The sequence below is a fragment of the Salvelinus namaycush genome, unplaced genomic scaffold, assembly GCF_016432855.1.
Source record: "Salvelinus namaycush isolate Seneca unplaced genomic scaffold, SaNama_1.0 Scaffold226, whole genome shotgun sequence".
Taxonomy (NCBI): domain Eukaryota; kingdom Metazoa; phylum Chordata; class Actinopteri; order Salmoniformes; family Salmonidae; genus Salvelinus; species Salvelinus namaycush.
This window is the reverse complement of record NW_024059075.1, coordinates 129787-154555: the sequence shown is the minus strand read 5'-3', so window position 1 is coordinate 154555 and position 24769 is coordinate 129787. Positions and strand designations below refer to the sequence as shown.

Genomic DNA, 24769 nt, shown 5'->3' with positions numbered 1-24769 from the left:
AGTATGTATTACACAGATTATTTCTCCCATTGTCCATGATTAGTTGGCTGTCATGAAAAAACAACTTTGCCATAATATATAAATGTATTCAATAGATGTATTTCATTTAACATCAAAGAAAGTGAGACGTGTTATCAAATACCAACAGCTCGATCCGGAAGTGGGCGTTTTATATAGCGGTTGGATGCTAACTAGCTTGTTAAAACTGACTAGGTTCGAGGTGCAACAGATACCGTTAAAGACAGTGCATTGCAGTACCAGGCGGGATAGGACCGAGGAAGGAAGGAAAGAAAAAAGGGACGGTGCCAATTGGATCGAAACCTCGCCTTCATTTTGATTCAGGATGGGGAACAGAGATGACGAGTATGATTACTTGTTCAAAGGTACATCTATGCCAAACGTTACCTGTCCATAAAATGTAACTTCATCATGGTTTCATACGAGCTAGCTAGTACTAGTGGTCGCCAGGCTTTGGTAGCGCTCGATGCTAATCTAGTTAGCCGCTAGATAAATTAGCTAGCTACACATTCGCAGCAAAGTTAACGTCAGCTTGATATCTTATGAACTAAAATGAGTGCGTCTGGATATGATTGTATAAAACATATTGTAATGAAACAGGCGTACAATACGAGGCTATAATTTTGATATTCCTTAATAATGCTAACATACAGCTGCTGATCATTTTGTCGGCTAGCTAGCTAACTAAATTCCTCAATTTCAGTGCGGTACCGTCAGGAAATAACCAGATAGCTAAACATCCTCAGCAGCTAGCTAGATAACCAGCGACTTGTTCAAATGACCACAACTTAGTTACTGAAACCATAGCTAGTTGCTCCAGCTACCTTTTTAATAACGTTATGTGATGTCATTCATTTAAATGTTTTCTTACATTAGACATGTCTACAAAATACCGCTTTAGGTAGCTAGATATCTACTATATCGTACTTGTGAAAGACCGTTGCTTAAAACACAACAACATTATCATCGTGACATGATAAAATGGATTCTTCCCATTGTGGAGTAATTACTAGGGCCATGGACCATGGCCTTACCTCACTGGAGGAATGTGACTCTCAGCATTTCAATTCAGCATTTATGATCTCAAGCACGAGAATGTCATACCACTGAATTGTAGACCTTATTTTATGGCGTTTAACCTGGAATATAGGCTAGGCCTTAGTCCATGTCTAGTCAGCGCATGTTATCGACTGAGGATAAACGTTGAGATGTCAAGCACAGAGGAATGCGTGTCAGTAGTCGCAAACGATGGAACTGCGGATGTAGCTACAGGCTGTGTACTTATGACTCACTTCTGTATGACCGGTATACCACACATATAGTCCAACAAACACACCTTATTCATCAAAGCTCATGATGACCGATATACCACACATATAGCCCAACAAACTAGAGGTCGACCGATTAGGGCCGATTTCAAGTTTATATAATAATCGGTATTCGGCCTTTTTTGGACGCTGATTACATTGCAATCCATGAGGAACCTGCGTGGCAGGCCGACTACCTGTTACGCAAGTGCAGCTTGAAGCATAGCGCTGTTTATGACTTCAAGCCTATCAACTCCCGAGATTAGGCTGGCAATACTAAAGTACCTATAAGAACATCCAATAGCCAAAGGTATATGAAATACAAATGGTATAGAGAGAAATAGTCCTATAATAACTACAACCTAAAACCTCTTAACTGGGAATATTGAAGACTCATGTTAAAAGGAACCACCAGCTTACATATGTTCTCTGAGCAAGGAACTTAAACGTTAGCTTTCTTACATGGCACATATTGCACTTTTACTTTCTTCTCCATCACTTTGTTTTTGCATTATTTAAACCAAAATGAACATGTTTCATTGTTTATTTGAGACTAAATTGATTTTATTTAGGTATTATATTAAGTTAAAATAAATGTGTTCATTCAGTATTGTTGTAATTGTCATTATTACATGTATATATAAAAATCGGCCGATTTTAATCGGTATCAGCTTCTACAACCTCTACAACAAACACACCTTATTCATCAATGCTCATGGTGGGTATCAGCGTTCATCTCTCATTGACTTGTTGCGTGTTTGGGCCACTGTTCTACAATTTGAATTCGCCTCGAGACTTTAGTGCTTCAGGGTGTCCGATAACTGGCTGGAGCCAGTGTGTGAACATTGTTGGTCATTGTTGAGAACAGGAACAATAGAACTGCCCTTAAGACACATGGTGATGTGCTAACAGAGTTAGACCTCAGTTCACTGACTGTTCTACTGCTGGTAAGTATAAACTAATGATAATATTACATTAGCCCAGGTCTGGATCTGAGGACCTCTGAACACTGTAGAAGAAGAGCTTCCTAGAGCCCTGATGCACATTCCATGACCGAACGTTATAAGAATGTGGGAAGTAGTATAATGCATAGAGCCTATTCTGCTTCCTGTTCTACATCATAATGCATAGAGCCTATTCTGCTTCCTGTTCTACATTATAATGCATAGAGCCTATTCTGCTTCCTGTTCTACATTATAATGCATAGAGCCTATTCTGCTTCCTGTTCTACATCATAATGCATAGAGCCTATTCTGCTTCCTGTTTTACATCATAATGCATAGAGCCTATTCTGCTTCCTGTTTTATATCATAATGCATAGAGCCTATTCTGCTTCCTGTTCTACATCATAATGCATAGAGCCTATTCTGCTTCCTGTTCTACATCATAATGCATAGAGCCTATTCTGCTTCCTGTTTTACATCATAATGCATAGAGCCTATTCTGCTTCCTGTTCTACATCATAATGCATAGAGCCTATTCTGCTTCCTGTTTTACATCATAATGCATAGAGCCTATTCTGCTTCCTGTTCTACATCATAATGTATGGAGCCTATTCTGCTTCCTGTTCTACATCATAATGCATAGAGCCTATTCTGCTTCCTGTTCTACATCATAATGCATAGAGCCTATTCTGCTTCCTGTTCTACATCATAATGCATAGAGCCTATTCTGCTTCCTGTTCTACATTATAATGTATGGAGCCTATTCTGCTTCCTGTTCTACATCATAATGTATGGAGCCTGCTTGGTAGCAGTCAGCATACGATGACAATCTTCACATAGCACATTGTTTCTGTGTGTTTAATGGGGTGGATTGTTTCTGTGTGTTTTAATGGGGTGGATTGTTTCTGTGTGTTTTAATGGGGTGGATTGTTTCTGTGTGTTTTAATGGGGTGGATTGTTTCTGTGTGTGTTTAATGGGGTGGATTGTTTCTGTGTGTTTTAATGGGGTGGATTGTTTCTGTGTGTTTAATGGGGTGGATTGTTTCTGTGTGTTTAATGGGGTGGATTGTTTCTGTGTGTTTAATGGGGTGGATTGTTTCTGTGTGTTTTAATGGGGTGGATTGTTTCTGTGTGTTTTAATGGGGTGGATTGTTTCTGTGTGTTTTAATGGGGTGGATTGTTTCTGTGTTTTAATGGGGTGGATTGTTTCTGTGTGTTTTAATGGGGTGGATTGTTTCTGTGTGTTTTAATGGGGTGGATTGTTTCTGTGTGTTTTAATGGGGTGGATTGTTTCTGTGTGTTTTAATGGGGTGGATTGTTTCTGTGTGTTTTAATGGGGTGGATTGTTTTTGTGTGTTTTAATGGGGTGGATTGTTTTTGTGTGTGTTTAATGGGGTGGATTGTTTTTGTGTGTTTAATGGGGTGATTGTTTTGTGTGTATTTAATGGGGTGGATTGTAACGCATGTTTGTGTACTGCCTGTATGTACAGTACCAGTCAAGTTTGGACACACCTACTCATTCCAGGGTTTTTCTTTATTTTTGACTATTTTCTACATTGTAGAATACTAGTGAAGACATCAAAACTATGAAATAACACATGGAATCATGTAGTAACCCAAAAAGTGTTAAACAAATCAAAATATATTTTAGATTCTTCAAAGTAGCCACCCTGTGCCTTGATGACAGCTTGGCACACTCTTGGCATTCTCTCAACCAGCTTTACCTGGAATGCTTTTCCAAGAGTCTTGAAGGAGTTCCCACATATACTGCTTTTCCTTTCACTCTGCGGTCCAACTCATCCCAAACCATCTCAATTGGGTTGAGGTCGGGTGATTGTGGAGGCCAGGTCATCTGATGCAGCACTCCCATCACTCTCCTTCTTGGTCAAATAGCCCTTACACAGCCTGGAGGTGTGTTGGGTCAGTGTGCTGTTGAAGAACAAGTGATAGTCGCACTAAGCCGCCTGGAGGTTGTGTAATATGCATCTTCACTATCGTTCTACAATGTAGAAAATAGTGCAAATAAAGAAAACCCTGGAATGAGTAGGTGTGTCCAACTGTTGACTGCTACTGTGTGTATATATAGAGGACATTGATATTTGTAATCAATCAATGATTGTCCCTGAGTGGATTAATAAAGTTGTTGCTTTATTTATTTTTTACTTCAGTTTTATTTGAGTAAATACTTTATTAACACTCATCTTAAAATGACATTGTTGGTTTTCACTGTAAGGTCTACTACACCTGTTGTATTCAGCATTTCACTGTAAGGTCTACTACACCTGTTGTATTCAGCATTTCACTGTAAGGTCTACTACACCTGTTGTATTCAGCATTTCACTGTAAGGTCTACTACACCTGTTGTATTCAGCATTTCACTGTAAGGTCTACTACACCTGTTGTATTCAGCATTTCACTGTGAGGTCTACTACACCTGTTGTATTCAGCATTTCACTGTGAGGTCTACTACACCTGTTGTATTCAGCATTTCACTGTGAGGTCTACTACACCTGTTGTATTCAGCATTTCACTGTGAGGTCTACTACACCTGTTGTATTCAGCATTTCACTGTGAGGTCTACTACACCTGTTGTATTCAGCATTTCACTGTAAGGTCTACTACACCTGTTGTATTCAGCATTTCACTGTGAGGTCTACTACACCTGTTGTATTCAGCATTTCACTGTAAGGTCTACTACACCTGTTGTATTCAGCATTTCACTGTAAGGTCTACTACACCTGTTGTATTCAGCATTTCACTGTGAGGTCTACTACACCTGTTGTATTCAGCATTTCACTGTGAGGTCTACTACACCTGTTGTATTCAGCATTTCACTGTGAGGTCTACTACACCTGTTGTATTCAGCATTTCACTGTGAGGTCTACTACACCTGTTGTATTCAGCATTTCACTGTGAGGTCTACTACACCTGTTGTATTCAGCATTTCACTGTGAGGTCTACTACACCTGTTGTATTCAGCATTTCACTGTGAGGTCTACTACACCTGTTGTATTCAGCATTTCACTGTGAGGTCTACTACACCTGTTGTATTCAGCATTTCACTGTGAGGTCTACTACACCTGTTGTATTCAGCATTTCACTGTGAGGTCTACTACACCTGTTGTATTCAGCATTTCACTGTGAGGTCTACTACACCTGTTGTATTCAGCATTTCACTGTGAGGTCTACTACACCTGTTGTATTCAGCATTTCACTGTGAGGTCTACTACACCTGTTGCATTCAGCATTTCACTGTGAGGTCTACTACACCTGTTGCATTCAGCATTTCACTGTAAGGTCTACTACACCTGTTGCATTCAGCATTTCACTGTAAGGTCTACTACACCTGTTGTATTCAGCATTTCACTGTGAGGTCTACTACACCTGTTGCATTCAGCATTTCACTGTGAGGTCTACTACACCTGTTGTATTCAGCATTTCACTGTAAGGTCTACTACACCTGTTGTATTCGGCATTTCACTGTGAGGTCTACTACACCTGTTGTATTCGGCATTTCACTGTGAGGTCTACTACACCTGTTGCATTCAGCATTTCACTGTGAGGTCTACTACACCTGTTGTATTCGGCATTTCACTGTGAGGTCTACTACACCTGTTGTATTCGGCATTTCACTGTGAGGTCTACTACACCTGTTGTATTCGGCATTTCACTGTGAGGTCTACTACACCTGTTGTATTCAGCATTTCACTGTAAGGTCTACTACACCTGTTGTATTCAGCATTTCACTGTAAGGTCTACTACACCTGTTGTATTCAGCATTTCACTGTAAGGTCTACTACACCTGTTGTATTCAGCATTTCACTGAGGTCTACTACACCTGTTGTATTCAGCATTTCACTGTGAGGTCTACTACACCTGTTGTATTCAGCATTTCACTGTGAGGTCTACTACACCTGTTGTATTCAGCATTTCACTGTGAGGTCTACTACACCTGTTGTATTTAGCATTTCACTGTGAGGTCTACTACACCTGTTGTATTCAGCATTTCACTGTGAGGTCTACTACACCTGTTGTATTCAGCATTTCACTGTGAGGTCTACTACACCTGTTGTATTCAGCATTTCACTGTGAGGTCTACACCTGTTGTATTCAGCATTTCACTGTAAGGTCTACTACACCTGTTGTATTCAGCATTTCACTGTAAGGTCTACTACACCTGTTGTATTCAGCATTTCACTGTAAGGTCTACTACACCTGTTGTATTCAGCATTTCACTGTAAGGTCTACTACACCTGTTGTATTCAGCATTTCACTGTGAGGTCTACTACACCTGTTGTATTCAGCATTTCACTGTGAGGTCTACTACACCTGTTGTATTCAGCATTTCACTGTGAGGTCTACTACACCTGTTGTATTCAGCATTTCACTGTGAGGTCTACTACACCTGTTGTATTCAGCATTTCACTGTGAGGTCTACTACACCTGTTGTATTCAGCATTTCACTGTGAGGTCTACTACACCTGTTGTATTCAGCATTTCACTGTGAGGTCTACTACACCTGTTGTATTCAGCATTTCACTGTGAGGTCTACTACACCTGTTGTATTCAGCATTTCACTGTGAGGTCTACTACACCTGTTGTATTCAGCATTTCACTGTGAGGTCTACTACACCTGTTGTATTCAGCATTTCACTGTGAGGTCTACTACACCTGTTGTATTCAGCATTTCACTGTGAGGTCTACTACACCTGTTGTATTCAGCATTTCACTGTGAGGTCTACTACACCTGTTGTATTCAGCATTTCACTGTGAGGTCTACTACACCTGTTGTATTCAGCATTTCACTGTGAGGTCTACTACACCTGTTGTATTCAGTATTTCACTGTGAGGTCTACTACACCTGTTGTATTCAGTATTTCACTGTGAGGTCTACTACACCTGTTGTATTCAGTATTTCACTGTGAGGTCTACTACACCTGTTGTATTCAGTATTTCACTGTGAGGTCTACTACACCTGTTGTATTCAGTATTTCACTGTGAGGTCTACTACACCTGTTGTATTCAGCATTTCACTGTGAGGTCTACTACACCTGTTGTATTCAGCATTTCACTGTGAGGTCTACTACACCTGTTGTATTCAGCATTTCACTGTGAGGTCTACTACACCTGTTGTATTCAGCATTTCACTGTGAGGTCTACTACACCTGTTGTATTCAGCATTTCACTGTGAGGTCTACTACACCTGTTGTATTCAGGCATTTCACTGTGAGGTCTACTACACCTGTTGTATTCGGCATTTCACTGTGAGGTCTACTACACCTGTTGTATTCGGCATTTCACTGTGAGGTCTACTACACCTGTTGTATTCGGCATTTCACTGTGAGGTCTACTACACCTGTTGTATTCGGCATTTCACTGTGAGGTCTACTACACCTGTTGTATTCGGCATTTCACTGTGAGGTCTACTACACCTGTTGTATTCGGCATTTCACTGTGAGGTCTACTACACCTGTTGTATTCGGCATTTCACTGTGAGGTCTACTACACCTGTTGTATTCGGCATTTCACTGTGAGGTCTACTACACCTGTTGTATTCGGCATTTCACTGTGAGGTCTACTACACCTGTTGTATTCGGCATTTCACTGTGAGGTCTACTACACCTGTTGTATTCGGCATTTCACTGTAAGGTCTACTACACCTGTTGTATTCGGCATTTCACTGTGAGGTCTACTACACCTGTTGTATTCGGCATTTCACTGTGAGGTCTACTACACCTGTTGTATTCGGCATTTCACTGTGAGGTCTACTACACCTGTTGTATTCAGCATTTCACTGTAAGGTCTACTACACCTGTTGTATTCAGCATTTCACTGTGAGGTCTACTACACCTGTTGTATTCAGCATTTCACTGTGAGGTCTACTACACCTGTTGTATTCAGCATTTCACTGTGAGGTCTACTACACCTGTTGTATTCAGCATTTCACTGTGAGGTCTACTACACCTGTTGTATTCAGCATTTCACTGTGAGGTCTACTACACCTGTTGTATTCAGCATTTCACTGTGAGGTCTACTACACCTGTTGTATTCAGCATTTCACTGTGAGGTCTACTACACCTGTTGTATTCAGCATTTCACCGTGAGGTCTACTACACCTGTTGTATTGAGCATTTCACCGTGAGGTCTACTACACCTGTTGTATTCAGCATTTCACTGTGAGGTCTACTACACCTGTTGTATTCAGCATTTCACTGTGAGGTCTACTACACCTGTTGTATTCAGCATTTCACTGTGAGGTCTACTACACCTGTTGTATTCAGCATTTCACTGTGAGGTCTACTACACCTGTTGTATTCAGCATTTCACTGTGAGGTCTACTACACCTGTTGTATTGAGCATTTCACCGTGAGGTCTACTACACCTGTTGTATTGAGCATTTCACCGTGAGGTCTACTACACCTGTTGTATTCAGCATTTCACTGTAAGGTCTACTACACCTGTTGTATTCAGCATTTCACTGTGAGGTCTACTACACCTGTTGTATTCAGCATTTCACTGTGAGGTCTACTACACCTGTTGTATTCAGCATTTCACTGTAAGGTCTACTACACCTGTTGTATTCAGCATTTCACTGTGAGGTCTACTACACCTGTTGTATTCAGCTTTTCACTGTGAGGTCCACTACACCTGTTGTATTCAGCATTTCACTGTGAGGTCCACTACACCTGTTGTATTCAGCATTTCACTGTGAGGTCCACTACACCTGTTGTATTTGGCGCATGTGACTGTTGATAGGAGACTCTCTAACCTGTCTCTCTCTCTCTGGCCCAGTGGTGTTGATAGGAGACTCTCTAACCTGTCTCTCTCTCTCTGGCCCAGTGGTGTTGATAGGAGACTCTCTAACCTGTCTCTCTCTCTCTGGCCCAGTGGTGTTGATAGGAGACTCTCTAACCTGTCTCTCTCTCTCTCTCTGGCCCAGTGGTGTTGATAGGAGACTCTCTAACCTGTCTCTCTCTCTCTCTCTGGCCCAGTGGTGTTGATAGGAGACTCTCTAACCTGTCTCTCTCTCTCTCTCTGGCCCAGTGGTGTTGATAGGAGACTCTCTAACCTGTCTCTCTCTCTCTCTCTGGCCCAGTGGTGTTGATAGGAGACTCTCTAACCTGTCTCTCTCTCTCTCTCTGGCCCAGTGGTGTTGATAGGAGACTCTCTAACCTGTCTCTCTCTCTCTCTCTGGCCCAGTGGTGTTGATAGGAGACTCTCTAACCTGTCTCTCTCTCTCTCTCTCTGGCCCAGTGGTGTTGATAGGAGACTCTCTAACCTGTCTCTCTCTCTCTGGCCCAGTGGTGTTGATAGGAGACTCTGGTGTGGGGAAGAGTAACCTGTTGTCTCGTTTCACCCGGAATGAGTTTAACCTGGAGAGTAAGAGCACCATCGGGGTGGAGTTTGCCACCCGCAGTATCCAGGTGGATGGGAAGACCGTGAAGGCTCAGATCTGGGACACAGCTGGCCAGGAGAGATACCGGGCTATTACATCAGCGTGAGTCTCTCTGGTGATGGTGCACACACACACACACACACACACACACACACATTCTAGGGATGTAATGATTCACTGTTAAGCATCAGTCCCTGATTGAAATGTTAAAACAGTTTAGCCTAATCTGATAGATGTCTAGTCTCCCCTATGGCTCTAATCTGATAGTGGTAGATGTCTAGTCTCCTTTATGGCTCTAATCTGATAGTGGTAGTGGGGTGGTAGATGTCTAGTCTCCTTTATGGCTCTAATCTGATAGTGGTAGTGGGTTGGTAGATGTCTAGTCTCCCTTATGGCTCTAATCTGATAGTGGTAGTGGGGTGGTAGATGTCTAGTCTCCCTTATGGCTCTAATCTGATAGTGGTAGATGTCTAGACTCCCTTATGGCTCTAATCTGATAGTGGTAGTGGGGTGGTAGATGTCTAGACTCCCTTATGGCTCTAATCTGATAGTGGTAGTGGGGTGGTAGATGTCTAGTCTCCTTTATGGCTCTAATCTGATAGTGGTAGTGGGGTGGTAGATGTCTATTCTACTTTATGGCTCTAATCTGATAGTGGTAGTGGGGTAGTAGATGTCTAGTCTCCCTTATGGCTCTAATCTGATAGTGGTAGTGGGGTGGTAGATGTCTAGACTCCCTTATGGCTCTAATCTGATAGTGGTAGTGGGGTGGTAGATGTCTAGTCTCCCTTATGGCTCTAATCTGATAGTGGTAGTGGGGTGGTAGATGTCTAGTCTCCCTTATGGCTCTAATCTGATAGTGGTAGTGGGGTGGTAGATGTCTAGTCTCCCTTATTGCTCTAATCTGATAGTGGTAGTGGGGTGGTAGATGTCTAGTCTCCCCTATGGCTCTAATCTGATAGTGGTAGTGGGGTGGTAGATGTCTAGTCTCCTTTATGGCTCTAATTTGATAGTGGTAGTGGGGTGGTAGATGTCTAGTCTCCTTTATGGCTCTAATCTGATAGTGGTAGATGTCTAGTCTCCTTTATGGCTCTAATCTGATAGTGGTAGTGGGTTGGTAGATGTCTAGTCTCCCTTATGGCTCTAATCTGATAGTGGTAGTGGGGTGGTAGATGTCTAGTCTCCCTTATGGCTCTAATCTGATAGTGGTAGTGGGGTGGTAGATGTCTAGTCTCCCTTATGGCTCTAATCTGATAGTGGTAGTGGGTTGGTAGATGTCTAGACTCCCTTATGGCTCTAATCTGATAGTGGTAGTGGGGTGGTAGATGTCTAGACTCCCTTATTGCTCTAATCTGATAGTGGTAGTGGGGTGGTAGATGTCTAGTCTCCTTTATGGCTCTAATCTGATAGTGGTAGTGGGGTGGTAGATGTCTAGTCTACTTTATGGCTCTAATCTGATAGTGGTAGTGGGGTGGTAGATGTCTAGTCTCCCTTATGGCTCTAATCTGATAGTGGTAGTGGGGTGGTAGATGTCTAGTCTCCTTTATGGCTCTAATCTGATAGTGGTAGTGGGGTGGTAGATGTCTAGTCTCCCTTATGGCTCTAATCTGATAGTGGTAGTGGGGTGGTAGATGTCTAGTCTCCCTTATGGCTCTAATCTGATAGTGGTAGTGGGGTGGTAGATGTCTAGTCTCCCTTATGGCTCTAATCTGATAGTGGTAGATGTCTAGTCTCCCTTATTGCTCTAATCTGATAGTGGTAGTGGGGTGGTAGATGTCTAGTCTCCCCTATGGCTCTAATCTGATAGTGGTAGTGGGGTGGTAGATGTCTAGTCTCCCTTATGGCTCTAATCTGATAGTGGTAGTGGGGTGGTAGATGTCTAGTCTCCTTTATGGCTCTAATTTGATAGTGGTAGTGGGGTGGTAGATGTCTAGTCTCCTTTATGGCTCTAATCTGATAGTGGTAGATGTCTAGTCTCCCTTATGGCTCTAATCTGATAGTGGTAGATGTCTAGTCTCCCTTATGGCTCTAATCTGATAGTGGTAGATGTCTAGTCTCCCTTATGGCTCTAATCTGATAGTGGTAGTGGGGTGGTAGATGTCTAGACTCCCTTATGGCTCTAATCTGATAGTGGTAGTGGGGTGGTAGATGTCTAGTCTCCCTTATGGCTCTAATCTGATAGTGGTAGATGTCTAGTCTCCCTTATTGCTCTAATCTGATAGTGGTAGTGGGGTGGTAGATGTCTAGTCTCCCTTATGGCTCTAATCTGATAGTGGTAGATGTCTAGTCTCCCTTATGGCTCTAATCTGATAGTGGTAGATGTCTAGTCTCCCTTATGGCTCTAATCTGATAGTGATAGTGGTAGATGTCTAGTCTCCCTTATGGCTCTAATCTGATAGTGGTAGTGGGGTGGTAGATGTCTAGTCTCCCTTATTGCTCTAATCTGATAGTGGTAGTGGGGTGGTAGATGTCTAGTCTCCCTTATTGCTCTAATCTGATAGCGGTAGTGGGGTGGTAGATGTCTAGTCTCCCTTATGGCTCTAATCTGATAGTGGTAGATGTCTAGTCTCCCCTATGGCTCTGATCTGATAGCTGTAGTGTGTAGGTGTGTCCAAACTTTTGTCTTGTACTGTACATACTGTACATCATTTACAGTCACAGTACATACACCAGGGTTATTTTTGGACATCAAATACTGTAAAAACACCAGCAATTGTATTACATTTTGTTAATCTGTTCCAAAGTAATCCCATGTATAATAGATAGATGTACAGTATGTGATCATATACAAATGTAAGGAAGGTTTGAAATTATTATGTTTTAGTCAGATGTTTTATCCGTTTTTTCGGCTTCTTGCGGTCAAGTCTACAAATGATTGATAATTATGTTCCGGCCCCCTGACCATCCTCAGTATTTTAATAACGTAGTATTTTAATAATGTAGTAATTTGATAATGTAGTATCAGAATAAACCAGTCTACCTAACATAGATCAGTATTTAATAACGTAGTATTTTAATAATGTAGTATTTTAATAATGTAGTATTTTAATAATGTAGTATTTTAATAACGTAGTATTTTAATAACCTGGTATCAGAATAAACCAGTCTACCTAACATAGATCAGTATTTAATAATGTAGTATTTTAATAACGTAGTATTTTAATAACGTAGTATTTTAATATCGTAGTATTTTAATAATGTAGTATTTTAATAACGTAGTATTTTAATAACCTGGTATCAGAATAAACCAGTCTACCTAACATAGATTAGTATTTTAATAACGTAGTTTCAGAATAAACCAGTCTACCTAACATAGATCAGTATTTAATATCGTAGTATTTTAATAACGTAGTATTTTAATAATGTAGTATTTTAATAACGTAGTTTCAGAATAAACCAGTCTACCTAACATAGATCAGTATTTAATAACGTAGTATTTTAACAACGTAGTATTTTAATAACGTAGTATTTTAATAATGTAGTATTTTAATAACGTAGTATCAGAATGAACCAGTCTACCTAACATAGATCAGTATTTAATAATGTAGTATTTTAATAACGTAGTATTTTAATAACGTAGTATTTTAATATCGTAGTATTTTAATAATGTAGTATTTTAATAACGTAGTATTTTAATAACCTGGTATCAGAATAAACCAGTCTACCTAACATAGATCAGTATTTTAATAACGTAGTATTTTAATAACGTAGTATTTTAATAATGTAGTATTTTAATAATGTAGTATTTTAATAACGTAGTAATTTAATAATGTAGTATTTTAATAACGTAGTATCAGAATGAACCAGTCTACCTAACATAGAGAGGGTTAAGTTATTAAACACTGATCTATATCGTCAGGTATTACACATTCTATGATTCTATCACATGTAACTGACCATCAAAATGAACAGCTCTTCTAGAAAGCATGGCACGTTTGTTTGCTCCTAACTGCTAGATGTATGTGACCAATCGAATTTGATTTGAGCTGTCTCCTCTGGTCCACAGGTATTACCGTGGTGCCGTGGGGGCTCTTCTGGTCTATGACATCGCCAAGCACCTGACCTATGAAAGCGTGGAGCGTTGGCTGAAGGAGCTGAGAGACCATGCTGACACCAACATCGTTATTATGCTGGTCGGCAACAAGAGTGACCTGCGTCACCTCAGGGCTGTGCCCACCGACGGGGCACGGGCGTTCGCGGGTCAGTACAGAACCAACCTGGTCTGGTTTCAGAACCAACCTGGTCTGGTTTCAGATGTATTTGGGGAGGTCAATCAATCAATCAAGTTTATTTTATATAGCCCTTCGTACATCAGCTAATATCTCGAAGTGCTGTACAGAAACCCAGCCTAAAACCCCAAACAGCAAGCAATGCAGGTGTAGAAGCACGAGGTCAGTTCAGAACAGTTCAGAACCAACCTGGTCTGGTTTCAGAACCAACCTGGTCTGGTTTCAGAACCAACCTGGTCTGGTTTCAGATGTATTTGTTCAGGTCAGTTCAGAACCAACCTGGTCTGGTTTCAGAACCATCCTGGTCTGGTTTCAGATGTATTTGTTCAGGTCAGTACAGAACCAACCTGGTCTGGTTTCAGAACCAACCTGGTCTGGTTTCAGATGTATTTGTTCAGGTCAGGACAGAACCAACCTGGTCTGGTTTCAGAACCAACCTGGTCTGGTTTCAGAACCAACCTGGTCTGGTTTCAGATCTATTTGTTCAGGTCAGGACAGAACCAACCTGGTCTGGTTTCAGAACCAACCTGGTCTGGTTTCAGAACCAACCTGGTCTGGTTTCAGAACCAACCTGGTCTGGTTTCAGATGTATTTGTTCAGGTCAGGACAGAACCAACCTGGTCTGGTTTCAGAACCAACCTGGTCTGGTTTCAGATCCAACCTGGTCTGGTTTCAGATGTATTTGTTCAGGTCAGTTCAGAACCAACCTGGTCTGGTTTCAGAACCAACCTGGTCTGGTTTCAGATGTATTTGTTCAGGTCAGTTCAGATCCAACCTGGTCTGGTTTCAGATCCAACCTGGTCTGGTTTCAGAACCAACCTGGTCTGGTTTCAGATGTATTTGTTCAGGTCAGTTCAGAACCAACCTGGTCTGGTTTCAGAACCATCCTGGTCTGGTTTCAGATGTATTTGTTCAGGTCAGTACAGAACCAACCTGGTCTGGTTTCAGATGTATTTGTGGAGGTCAGTTCAGAACCAACCTGGTCTGGTTTCAGAACCAACCTGGTCTGGTTTCAGATGTATTTGTTCAGGTCAGGACAGAACCAACCTGGTCTGGTTTCAGAACCAACCTGGTCTGGTTTCAGAACCAACCTGGTCTGGTTTCAGATTTATTTGTTCAGGTCAGGACAGAACCAACCTGGTCTGGTTTCAGAACCAACCTGGTCTGGTTTCAGAACCAACCTGGTCTGGTTTCAGAACCAACCTGGTCTGGTTTCAGATGTATTTGTTCAGGTCAGTTCAGATCCAACCTGGTCTGGTTTCAGATGTATTTGTTCAGGTCAGTTCAGAACCAACCTGGTCTGGTTTCAGAACCAATCTGGTCTGGTTTCTGATGTATTTGTTCAGGTCAGTTCAGAACCAACCTGGTCTGGTTTCAGAACCAACCTGGTCTGGTTTCAGATGTATTTGTTCAGGTCAGGACAGAACCAACCTGGTCTGGTTTCAGAACCAACCTGGTCTGGTTTCAGAACCAACCTGGTCTGGTTTCAGAACCAACCTGGTCTGGTTTCAGAACCAACCTGGTCTGGTTTCAGATGTATTTGTTCAGGTCAGTTCAGATCCAACCTGGTCTGGTTTCAGATGTATTTGTTCAGGTCAGTTCAGAACCAATCTGGTCTGGTTTCTGATGTATTTGTTCAGGTCAGTTCAGAACCAACCTGGTCTGGTTTCAGAACCAACCTGGTCTGGTTTCAGATGTATTTGTTCAGGTCAGGACAGAACCAACCTGGTCTGGTTTCAGAACCAACCTGGTCTGGTTTCAGAACCAACCTGGTCTGGTTTCAGAACCAACCTGGTCTGGTTTCAGAACCAACCTGGTCTGGTTTCAGATCCAACCTGGTCTGGTTTCAGATCCAACCTGGTCTGGTTTCAGATCCAACCTGGTCTGGTTTCAGATCCAACCTGGTCTGGTTTCAGAACCAACCTGGTCTGGTTTCAGATCTATTTGTGCAGGTCAGGACAGAACCAACCTGGTCTGGTTTCAGAACCAACCTGGTCTGGTTTCAGATGTATTTGTGCAGGTCTGGTATCAGGCTAGTACCAACCATGCCTCCCAACTCCCACATAAGGAGGCCTAGGAGTAGTGGCGTTCACCTTTTCCTTTCTCGTGAGTGGCTGTCAGGGATCGGGGGTCTGGCTGTCAGGGATCCGGGGTCTGGCTGTCAGGGATCCGTGGTCTGGCTGTCAGGGATCGGGGGTCTGGCTGTCAGGGATCGGGGGTCTGGCTGTCAGGGATCGGGTATCATGTCACTGGGAGACGTCTCTGTGGCGTCGCGGGGGAGACGTCTCTGTGGCGTCGCGGGGGAGACGTCTCTGTGGCGTCGCGGGGGAGACCTTAACACAGTAGTGATTGACATGGTTTAATGTTTCCCTCTGTTCCTCAGAGAAGAACGGCTTGTCTTTCCTGGAGACTTCAGCCCTGGATTCTACTAACGTGGAGACATCCTTCCAGACCATTCTGACTGGTGAGTGGTCCTCTGTCTGTCTGTGCATTGACTGTTTTCTATAAGATTTAATACAGTCATTATATTTTAAATGGGCTATAATGTATCATGGCACAGGGTTTAACACAGGCCAGAGAATGAGAGAAGAGGCCAGTGGTTGTGTGTTAGGGTGATCATCTCCGCCGCATCAGGGGACAGATGCGCTTCCTGAATACCTAATCACAACTGAGGACCAGGTGGGCTTCCTGAATACCTAATCACGACTGAGGACCAGGTGGGCTTCCTGAATACCTAATCACGACTGAGGACCAGGTGGGCTTCCTGAATACCTAATCACAACTGAGGACCAGGTGGGCTTCCTGAATACCTAATCACGACTGAGGACCAGGTGGGCTTCCTGAATACCTAATCACGACTGAGGACCAGGTGGGCTTCCTGAATACCTAATCACGACTGAGGACCAGGTGGGCTTCCTGAATACCTAATCACAACTGAGGACCAGGTGGGCTTCCTGAATACCTAATCACAACTGAGGACCAGGTGGGCTTCCTGAATACCTAATCACAACTGAGGACCAGGTGGGCTTCCTGAATACCTAATCACAACTGAGTTCCGGTGGCCAAATGAGCTTCCTGAATACCTAATCACAACTGAGGACCAGGTGGGCTTCCTGAATACCTAATCACAACTGAGGACCAGATGAGCTTCCTGAATACCTAATCACAACTGAGGACCAGATGAGCTTCCTGAATTGCCTCGGTCCACTGCTCTGAATAGGAGCCTCGGGCCACTGCTCTGAATAGAGGCCTCGGTCCACTGCTCTGAATAGGAGCCTCGGGCCACTGCTCTGAATAGGAGCCTCGGGCCACTGCTCTGAATAGGAGCCTCGGGCCACTGCTCTGAATAGGAGCCTCGGGCCACTGCTCTGAATAGGAGCCTCGGGCCACTGCTCTGAATAGGAGCCTCGGGCCACTGCTCTGCTGGTGATCATCTCCCTTCCTGTGGCCCCTGCCATGCCTGTGGCCAACCAATGTTTCAAAGGGAATGCTATCCGGCTCTATCTGGTGATTGTGCTAGATCATTTCCTGTTTAAACTGGGAGTAAAGTACTGCAGTAACATGGTAATCTCTCTCTCTCTCTCTCCCTCCTGTCCCTCTCTCTCCCCCTCCCTCTCCCCCTCTCTCTCCCCCTCTCTCTCCCCCTCTCTCCCTCCTGTCTCTCTCTCCCTCCTGTCCGTCTCTCTCTCTCCCTCCTGTCCGTCTCTCTCTCTCCCTCCTGTCCGTCTCTCTCTCTCCCTCCTGTCCGTCTCTCTCCCTCCTGTCTCTCTGTCCTTCTCTCTCTCTCCCTCCTGTCTCTCTTCTCTTCCTCTCTCCCTTCTTCCACATCCCCCCCTCCCTCCTTGCAGAAATCTATCGCATCGTGTCTCAGAAACAGATGTCAGACCGGCAAGACAACAACATGTCGCCTAGCAACAACGTGGTCAACATCCAGGTGCAGCCGACGGAGAATAAACCAAAGATGCAATGTTGTCAGAGCATCTAACAGCATCGCCAGTACCACCTGCTACCCCCTGACCCCCGACCCCAAACCCCCTTCTAAAAGACTGCTTTGGTCCTGTCTGTCTGAGACAGCTGCGTGGCCAGGCTCTAGTCTGAGACACAGCTGCGTGGCCAGGCTCTAGTCTGAGACACAGCTGCGTGGCCAGGCTCTAGACTGAGACACAGCTGCGTGGCCAGGCTCTAGTCTGAGACACAGCTGCGTGGCCAGGCTCTAGTCTGAGACACAGCTGCGTGGCCAGGCTCTAGTCTGAGACACAGCTGCGTGGCCAGGCTCTAGACTGAGACACAGCTGCGTGGCCAGGCTCTAGACTGAGACACAGCTGCGTGGCCAGGCTCTAGACTGAGACACAGCTGCGTGGCCAGGCTCTAGACTGAGACACAGCTGCGTGGCCAGGCTCTAGTCTGAGACACAGCTGCGTGGCCAGGCTCTAGTCTGAGACACAGCTGCGTGGCCAGGCTCTAGTCTGAGACACAGCTGCGTGGCCAGGCTCTAGTCTGAGACACAGCTGCGTGGCCAGGCTCTAGTCTGAGACACAGCTGCGTGGCCAGGCTCTAGTCTGAGACACAGCTGCGTGGCCAGGCTCTAGTCTGAGACACAGCTGCGTGGCCAGGCTCTAGTCTGAGACACAGCTGCGTGGCCAGGCTCTAGGATCTATACTGCAGAGTTGAGGCTGCCTCCAAAGTGTGCACTTGTCTTGCACACTCCATGTCATGGATTTAAAAGCATTAGATTGTAATTATTGGCAGAAGGGAGTTTCTTTCCACCGTTGTTAAGCCTAAATCCATGATGGGAAGTGTGCAAGTGAACACTTTGATAAAAGGGTGTATAATTAGGGTGCAGCTGTGTCTGAGCCTGTTGGTTCCTTAAGGATCCCCCGTCAGGACTATACAGCTGTGTCTGAGCCTGTTGGTTCCTTAAGGATCCCCCGTCAGGACTATACAGCTGTGTCTGAGCCTGTTGGTTCCTTAAGGATCCCCCGTCAGGACTATACAGCTGTGTCTGAGCCTGTTGGTTCCTTAAGGATCCCCCGTCAGGACTATACAGCTGTGTCTGAGCCTGTTGGTTCCTTAAGGATCCCCCGTCAGGACTATACAGCTGTGTCTGAGCCTGTTGGTTCCTTAAGGATCCCCCGTCAGGACTATACAGCTGTGTCTGAGCCTGTTGGTTCCTTAAGGATCCCCCGTCAGGACTATACAGCTGTGTCTGAGCCTGTTGGTTCCTTAAGGATCCCCCGTCAGGACTACACAGCTTTTTCTTTCTGCCGTCTTTTATATTATTATATAGCAACGTTTTAATAATCAGACAAACGCTGGACGAATTTTCACAGACATGTCTTAATATATGATTTTACTGTTTTTTTTGTTTTTAGGTGTTATTTTATTAAATAATGTGAGGTTTGTTTTGTTCACCTGTAAAGCTTCAAATTGACTGCACGGTACTCTCATTACCCTGGCTGACTGTTGTGAATCCCAAATGGCTCCCTATTCCCTAATATAGTGCACTACTATTAACCAGAGCCCTTACCCTAACCAGTAGTAGTGCACTATAAAAGGAATAGCTTAAGGGACCATTTGGGAGCCTGGTGGTGTGCTGCGTAACTAGACAATGTCCTCTCGCTGTGCTAGTAATGCTATAATGCTAATGGTGATAGGCTAGGGATCAGTGGTAGTAATGCTATAATGCTAATGGTGATAGGCCAGGGATCAGTGGTAGTAATGCTAATGGTGATAGGCTAGGGATCAGTGGTAGTAATGCTATAATGCTAATGGTGATAGGCTAGGGATCAGTGGTAGTAATGCTATAATGCTAATGGTGATAGGCTAGGGATCAGTGGTAGTAATGCTAATGATGATAGGCTAGGGATCAGTGGTAGTAATGATGATGGGCTAGGGATCAGTGGTAGTAATGCTAATGGTGATAGGCTAGGGATCAGTGGTAGTAATGCTAATGATGCTGGGCTAGGGATCAGTGGTAGTAATGCTAATGATGCTGGGCTAGGGATCAGTGGTAGTAATGCTAATGGTGATAGGCCAGGGATCAGTGGTAGTAATGCTGATGATGATAGGCTAGGGATCAGTGGTAGTAATGCTATAATGCTAATGGTGATAGGCTAGGGATCAGTGGTAGTAATGCTATAATGCTAATGGTGATAGGCTAGGGATCAGTGGTAGTAATGCTAATGGTGATAGGCTAGGGATCAGTGGTAGTAATGCTATAATGCTAATGGTGATAGGCTAGGGATCAGTGGTAGTAATGCTATAATGCTAATGGTGATAGGCTAGGGATCAGTGGTAGTAATGCTAATGATGATAGGCTAGGGATCAGTGGTAGTAATGATGATGGGCTAGGGATCAGTGGTAGTAATGCTAATGGTGATAGGCTAGGGATCAGTGGTAGTAATGCTAATGATGCTGGGCTAGGGATCAGTGGTAGTAATGCTAATGATGCTGGGCTAGGGATCAGTGGTAGTAATGCTAATGGTGATAGGCCAGGGATCAGTGGTAGTAATGCTGATGATGATAGGCTAGGGATCAGTGGTAGTAATGCTATAATGCTAATGGTGATAGGCTAGGGATCAGTGGTAGTAATGCTAATGGTGTTAGGCTAGGGATCAGTGGTAGTAATGCTATAATGCTAATGGTGATAGGCTAGGGATCAGTGGTAGTAATGCTATAATGCTAATGGTGATAGGCTAGGGATCAGTGGTAGTAATGCTATAATGCTAATGGTGATAGGCTAGGGATCAGTGGTAGTAATGCTATAATGCTAATGGTGATAGGCTAGGGATCGGTGGTAGTAATGCTATAATGCTAATGGTGATAGGCTAGGGATCAGTGGTAGTAATGCTATAATGCTAATGGTGATAGGCTAGGGATCAGTGGTAGTAATGCTATAATGCTCCCTAACACAGTGTCTGTTCAGACTGATTCATTACACAGTGTCTGTTCAGACTCGTTCATTAGACTGTTTTGTTTTAACCATGCTTTTTGCCAGGGGCGGCAGGGTAGCCTAGTGGTTAGAGCGTTGGTCTAGTAAGGGTTGGCGTCAATTCTAGGAAGTTAACTGAGATTTCAATTCCAATTCCTATTCTCTTTTTTTTCTTTTCAATGAGGAAAATGTGGAATTGGAATTTGGTTTACTTTCTGAATTGACTGATATTGAAATGGAGTTGAACCCAACCCTGCTTTCTGCTAACCCTAAGACATGGTTAGCAGGGTTAGCAGGGTTAGCAGGGTTAGCAGGGTTAGCAGGGTTAGCATGGTTAGCATGGTTAGCAGGGTTAGCAGAAAGAGAGAGTAGTGACTTGTTTCAGTGCCTAATGCTTTGAGTACTGAGTAGTGACTTGATTCAGTGCCTTTATTGTAGAATGACTTGTTGGTTGGTCTGTTGATAGTTTTCAGATGCCACCTCCCGTTCTCTTCAAGCCCAGCTCACCTATCTCTAGTGGACAGGACAGGTTCCTACCCTTAAAAATGTACGTGTGATTAGGGTGGTTGGCAGGTAGCCAAGGACCGCTGCAGTTCCCTCCAAGCAACTCGTGTCAAGCAGATCACACCATTTACCACGGCCTACAGCAAGACTGGTCTACAGGGTAATAGTAGTGTGGGTAGGAGCCAGTGTCTGGAGTCAGACCAGATTAACGTCATTAATTACCCAGTGTCTGGAGTCAGACCAGATTAACGTCATTAATAACCCAGTGTCTGGAGTCAGACCAGATTAACGTCATTAATAACCCAGTGTCTGGAGTCAGACCAGATTAACGTCATTAATAACCCAGTGTCTGGAGTCAGACCAGATTAACGTCATTAATTACCCAGTGTCTGGAGTCAGACCAGATTAACGTCATTAATAACCCAGTGTCTGGAGTCAGACCAGATTAACGTAATTAATAACCCAGTGTCTGGAGTTAGACCAGATTAACGTCATTAATAACCCAGTGTCTGGATTTAAACCAGATTAACGTCATTAACAACCCAGTGTCTGGATTTAAACCAGATTAACGTCATTAATAACCCACTGTCTGGATTTAAACCAGATTAACGTCATTAACAACCCAGTGTCTGGATTTAAACCAGATTAACGTAATTAATAACCCACTGTCTGGATTTAAACCAGATTAACGTCATTAATTACCCAGTGTCTGGATTTAAACCAGATTAACGTCATTAATAACCCAGTGTCTGGAGTTATCCCAGATTAACGTCCTTAATAACCCAGTGTCTGGAGTTATCCCAGATTAACGTCATTAATAACCCAGTGTCTGGAGTCAGACCAGATTAACGTCATTAATTACCCAGTGTCTGGAGTTATCCCAGATTAACGTCATTAATAACCCACTTCACATAAAATAGTGTCTGTTTTGCACTGAATTTAAAACAACCAATCTATCAAATGTAGATCGCTACAAATGAGTCTGCACTGCTTCCATGATAATGAATTAGCATGCTATATATATTGATATGCTATTATGGACCACCATGACTGGTGGTGCGCTGTAACATGAACGACCTGAATGTTTAGGCCCCTGACACCACTACCTGTCCGGGAATGACTGCAGCCTTGTATCGTACTGTGATGACCTGGGGTGTGTTCATTAGGCACCTAACAGAAGAAAACTGACTGAAACAGGGAGAGACTACCAGGACTAGTAGTCCAATAACAAACACTAATGTATATTTTCCTGTTGGAAAACATGTGGTGTGGTGTGGCCTGCTGAACACTACTCTGTAGTGGTCAAATGGCACCCTTTTTCCATAGGGGTTGAAAGTAGTGCACTTTTTTATTAGTGGATAGGGTGCCACTTGGGACACGGGTCCCTGTGTGTGTCTGGCAGGGTTACAGAATTCTGTGTCACAAAGGGCATCCTATTCTCTATGTAATACACTACTTTGGAGCAGGCTAGCTTTGCTCGGTCTATGTAGTCCCCTTAACTATTGCTGTTGTGTGATTTAATTATGTCAATGATCTTTTCATATTTATGCCTCAGCACCACTGTTTTTATTTTTTCATTCATGCTGTACTGTGATTTTTTGTTGTTGTTTGTTATTTCTTATTTGTTTTGTTTATAATTAAACTGTTCTCTCTGTGTGTCCACTAATTACAATTAATAAATAAACTTACCTCGGAGTTAAAAGGTCCATTCAGTTTGTATGCAGTAAAGTCATACCGTATTTAAAAAAAATAAAAATAAAAATCTCACCACATCTGTGATGGAAACAGGAAGTGTCAGTACGATTTTAGAAATGCTGACAGATCATTTGTTTGTTCGACATCGTGGGATCTTTTTTTTGTGTCGGTAAAATTCATTATGTGAGAAATGGAGGTGGAAACACCTTTATGCCCAAATATGGATATATTTGTATATATATATATATACATATAATATAATAATCATCATACTGACGTAAACTTGGAGTGGGGAGTAGAGGTCGATAAATTTTAATCGGCACGGACGATTTAATTAGGGCCAATCTTTCAAGTTTTCATAACAATCGGTAATCGGACTTTTTTTGGACGCCGATTACATTGCAATCCACGAAGAACCTGCGTGGCAGGCTGGACTACCGGTTACGCGAGTGCAGCAAGGAGCCAAGGTAAGTTGCTAGCTAGCATTAAACTTTTCTTATAATAAACAATCAATCTTCACGTAATCACTAGTTAACTACACATGGTTGATGATATTACTAGTTTATCTAGCTTGTCCTGCGTTGCATATAATCAAAGCGGTGCCTGTTAATTTATCATCGAATCACAGCCTACTTCAACTTTGCCAAACCGGTGATGATTTAACAAAAGCGCATTTGCGAAAAAAGCACATTCGTTGCACCAATGTACCTAGCCATAAACATCAATGCCTTTTTTAAAATCAATATACAGAAGTATACAGAGTCAGGGTATATGCAGCAGTTTGGGCCGCCTGGCTCGTTGCGAACTGTGTTTCTTCCTAATAAAGACCGTAATTAATTTGCCAGAATTTTACATAATTATGACATAACATTGAAGGTTGTGCAATGTAACAGCAATATTTAGACTTAGGGTTGCCACCCGTTCGATAAAATACGGAACGGTTACGTATTTCACTGAAAGAATAAACGTTTTGTTTTCGAAATGAAGTCTGATTTGACAGAGCAGTCTGACTGAGCGGTGGTAGGCAGCAGCAGGCTCATCAGCATTCATTCAAACAGCACTTTACTGCGTGTGCCAGCAGCTCTTAGCAATGCTAGAAGCACAGCGCTGTTTATGACTTTAAGCCTATCAACTCCTGAGATTAGGCTGGCAATACTAAAGTACCATTTAGAACATCCAATAGTCAAAGGTATATGAAATACAAATGGTATAGAGAGAAATAGTCCTATAATTCCTATAATAACTACAACCTAAAACCTCTTAACTGGGAATATTGAAGACTCATGTTAAAAGGAACCACCAGCTTTCATATGTTCTCATGTTCTCTGAGCAAGGAACTGAAACGTTAGCTTTCTTACATGGCACATATTGCACTTTTACTTTTTTCTCCATCACTTTGTTTTTGCATTATTTAAACCAAATTGAACATGCTTCATTATTTATTTGAGGCTAAATTGATTTTATTTATGTATTAAATTAAGTTAAAATAAAAGTGTTTTCAATCAGTATTGTTGTAATTGTCCTTATTACAAATTTATATAAAAAACGGCCGATTAAATCGGAATCTACTTTTTTTAGCCTCGAGACTTTAGTGCTTCAGGGTGTCCTATAACTGGCTGGAGCCAGTGTGTGGACATTGTTGGTCATTGTTGAGAACAGGAACAATAGAACTGCCCTTAAGACACATGGTGATGTGCTAACAGAGTTAGACCTCAGTTCACTGACTGTTCTGCTGCTGATAAGTATAA

The 24769-nt window shown here is 43.0% G+C and overlaps 2 protein-coding genes across 2 annotated transcripts in view; both read left to right on the top strand.

Moving 5' to 3' along the window:
* Nucleotides 1-201: 201 nt before the first annotated feature.
* Nucleotides 202-23032, top strand: rab11a (RAB11a, member RAS oncogene family). The gene is made up of 5 exons (XM_038984283.1): nucleotides 202-383; nucleotides 9572-9767; nucleotides 13669-13862; nucleotides 16275-16355; nucleotides 17740-23032. Exons 1-5 carry the CDS (start codon nucleotides 344-346, stop codon nucleotides 17874-17876), a joined length of 648 nt encoding a protein of 215 aa, XP_038840211.1. The 5' UTR covers nucleotides 202-343; the 3' UTR covers nucleotides 17877-23032.
* Nucleotides 18681-24769, top strand: part of ccdc33 (coiled-coil domain containing 33) — a 37098-nt gene continuing 31009 nt past the window's right edge. Inside the window, exons 1-2 of the mRNA XM_038984281.1 lie at nucleotides 18681-18695; nucleotides 18827-19105. Coding sequence (XP_038840209.1) covers nucleotides 18681-18695; nucleotides 18827-19105 — 294 coding nt within the window. The remainder of the gene's footprint in view (nucleotides 18696-18826; nucleotides 19106-24769) is intronic.

What these genes read in the sequence shown, in the direction of transcription:
- rab11a (XM_038984283.1), top strand. Translation starts at nt 344, where the DNA reads ATGGGGAACAGAGATGACGAGTATGATTACTTGTTCAAAG. An exon ending in TACCGGGCTATTACATCAGC is followed by an intron (nt 9,768 to 13,668) that starts GTGAGTCTCTCT and finishes TCTGGTCCACAG; the next exon opens with GTATTACCGTGGTGCCGTGG. An exon ending in CGGGGCACGGGCGTTCGCGG is followed by an intron (nt 13,863 to 16,274) that starts GTCAGTACAGAA and finishes TCTGTTCCTCAG; the next exon opens with AGAAGAACGGCTTGTCTTTC.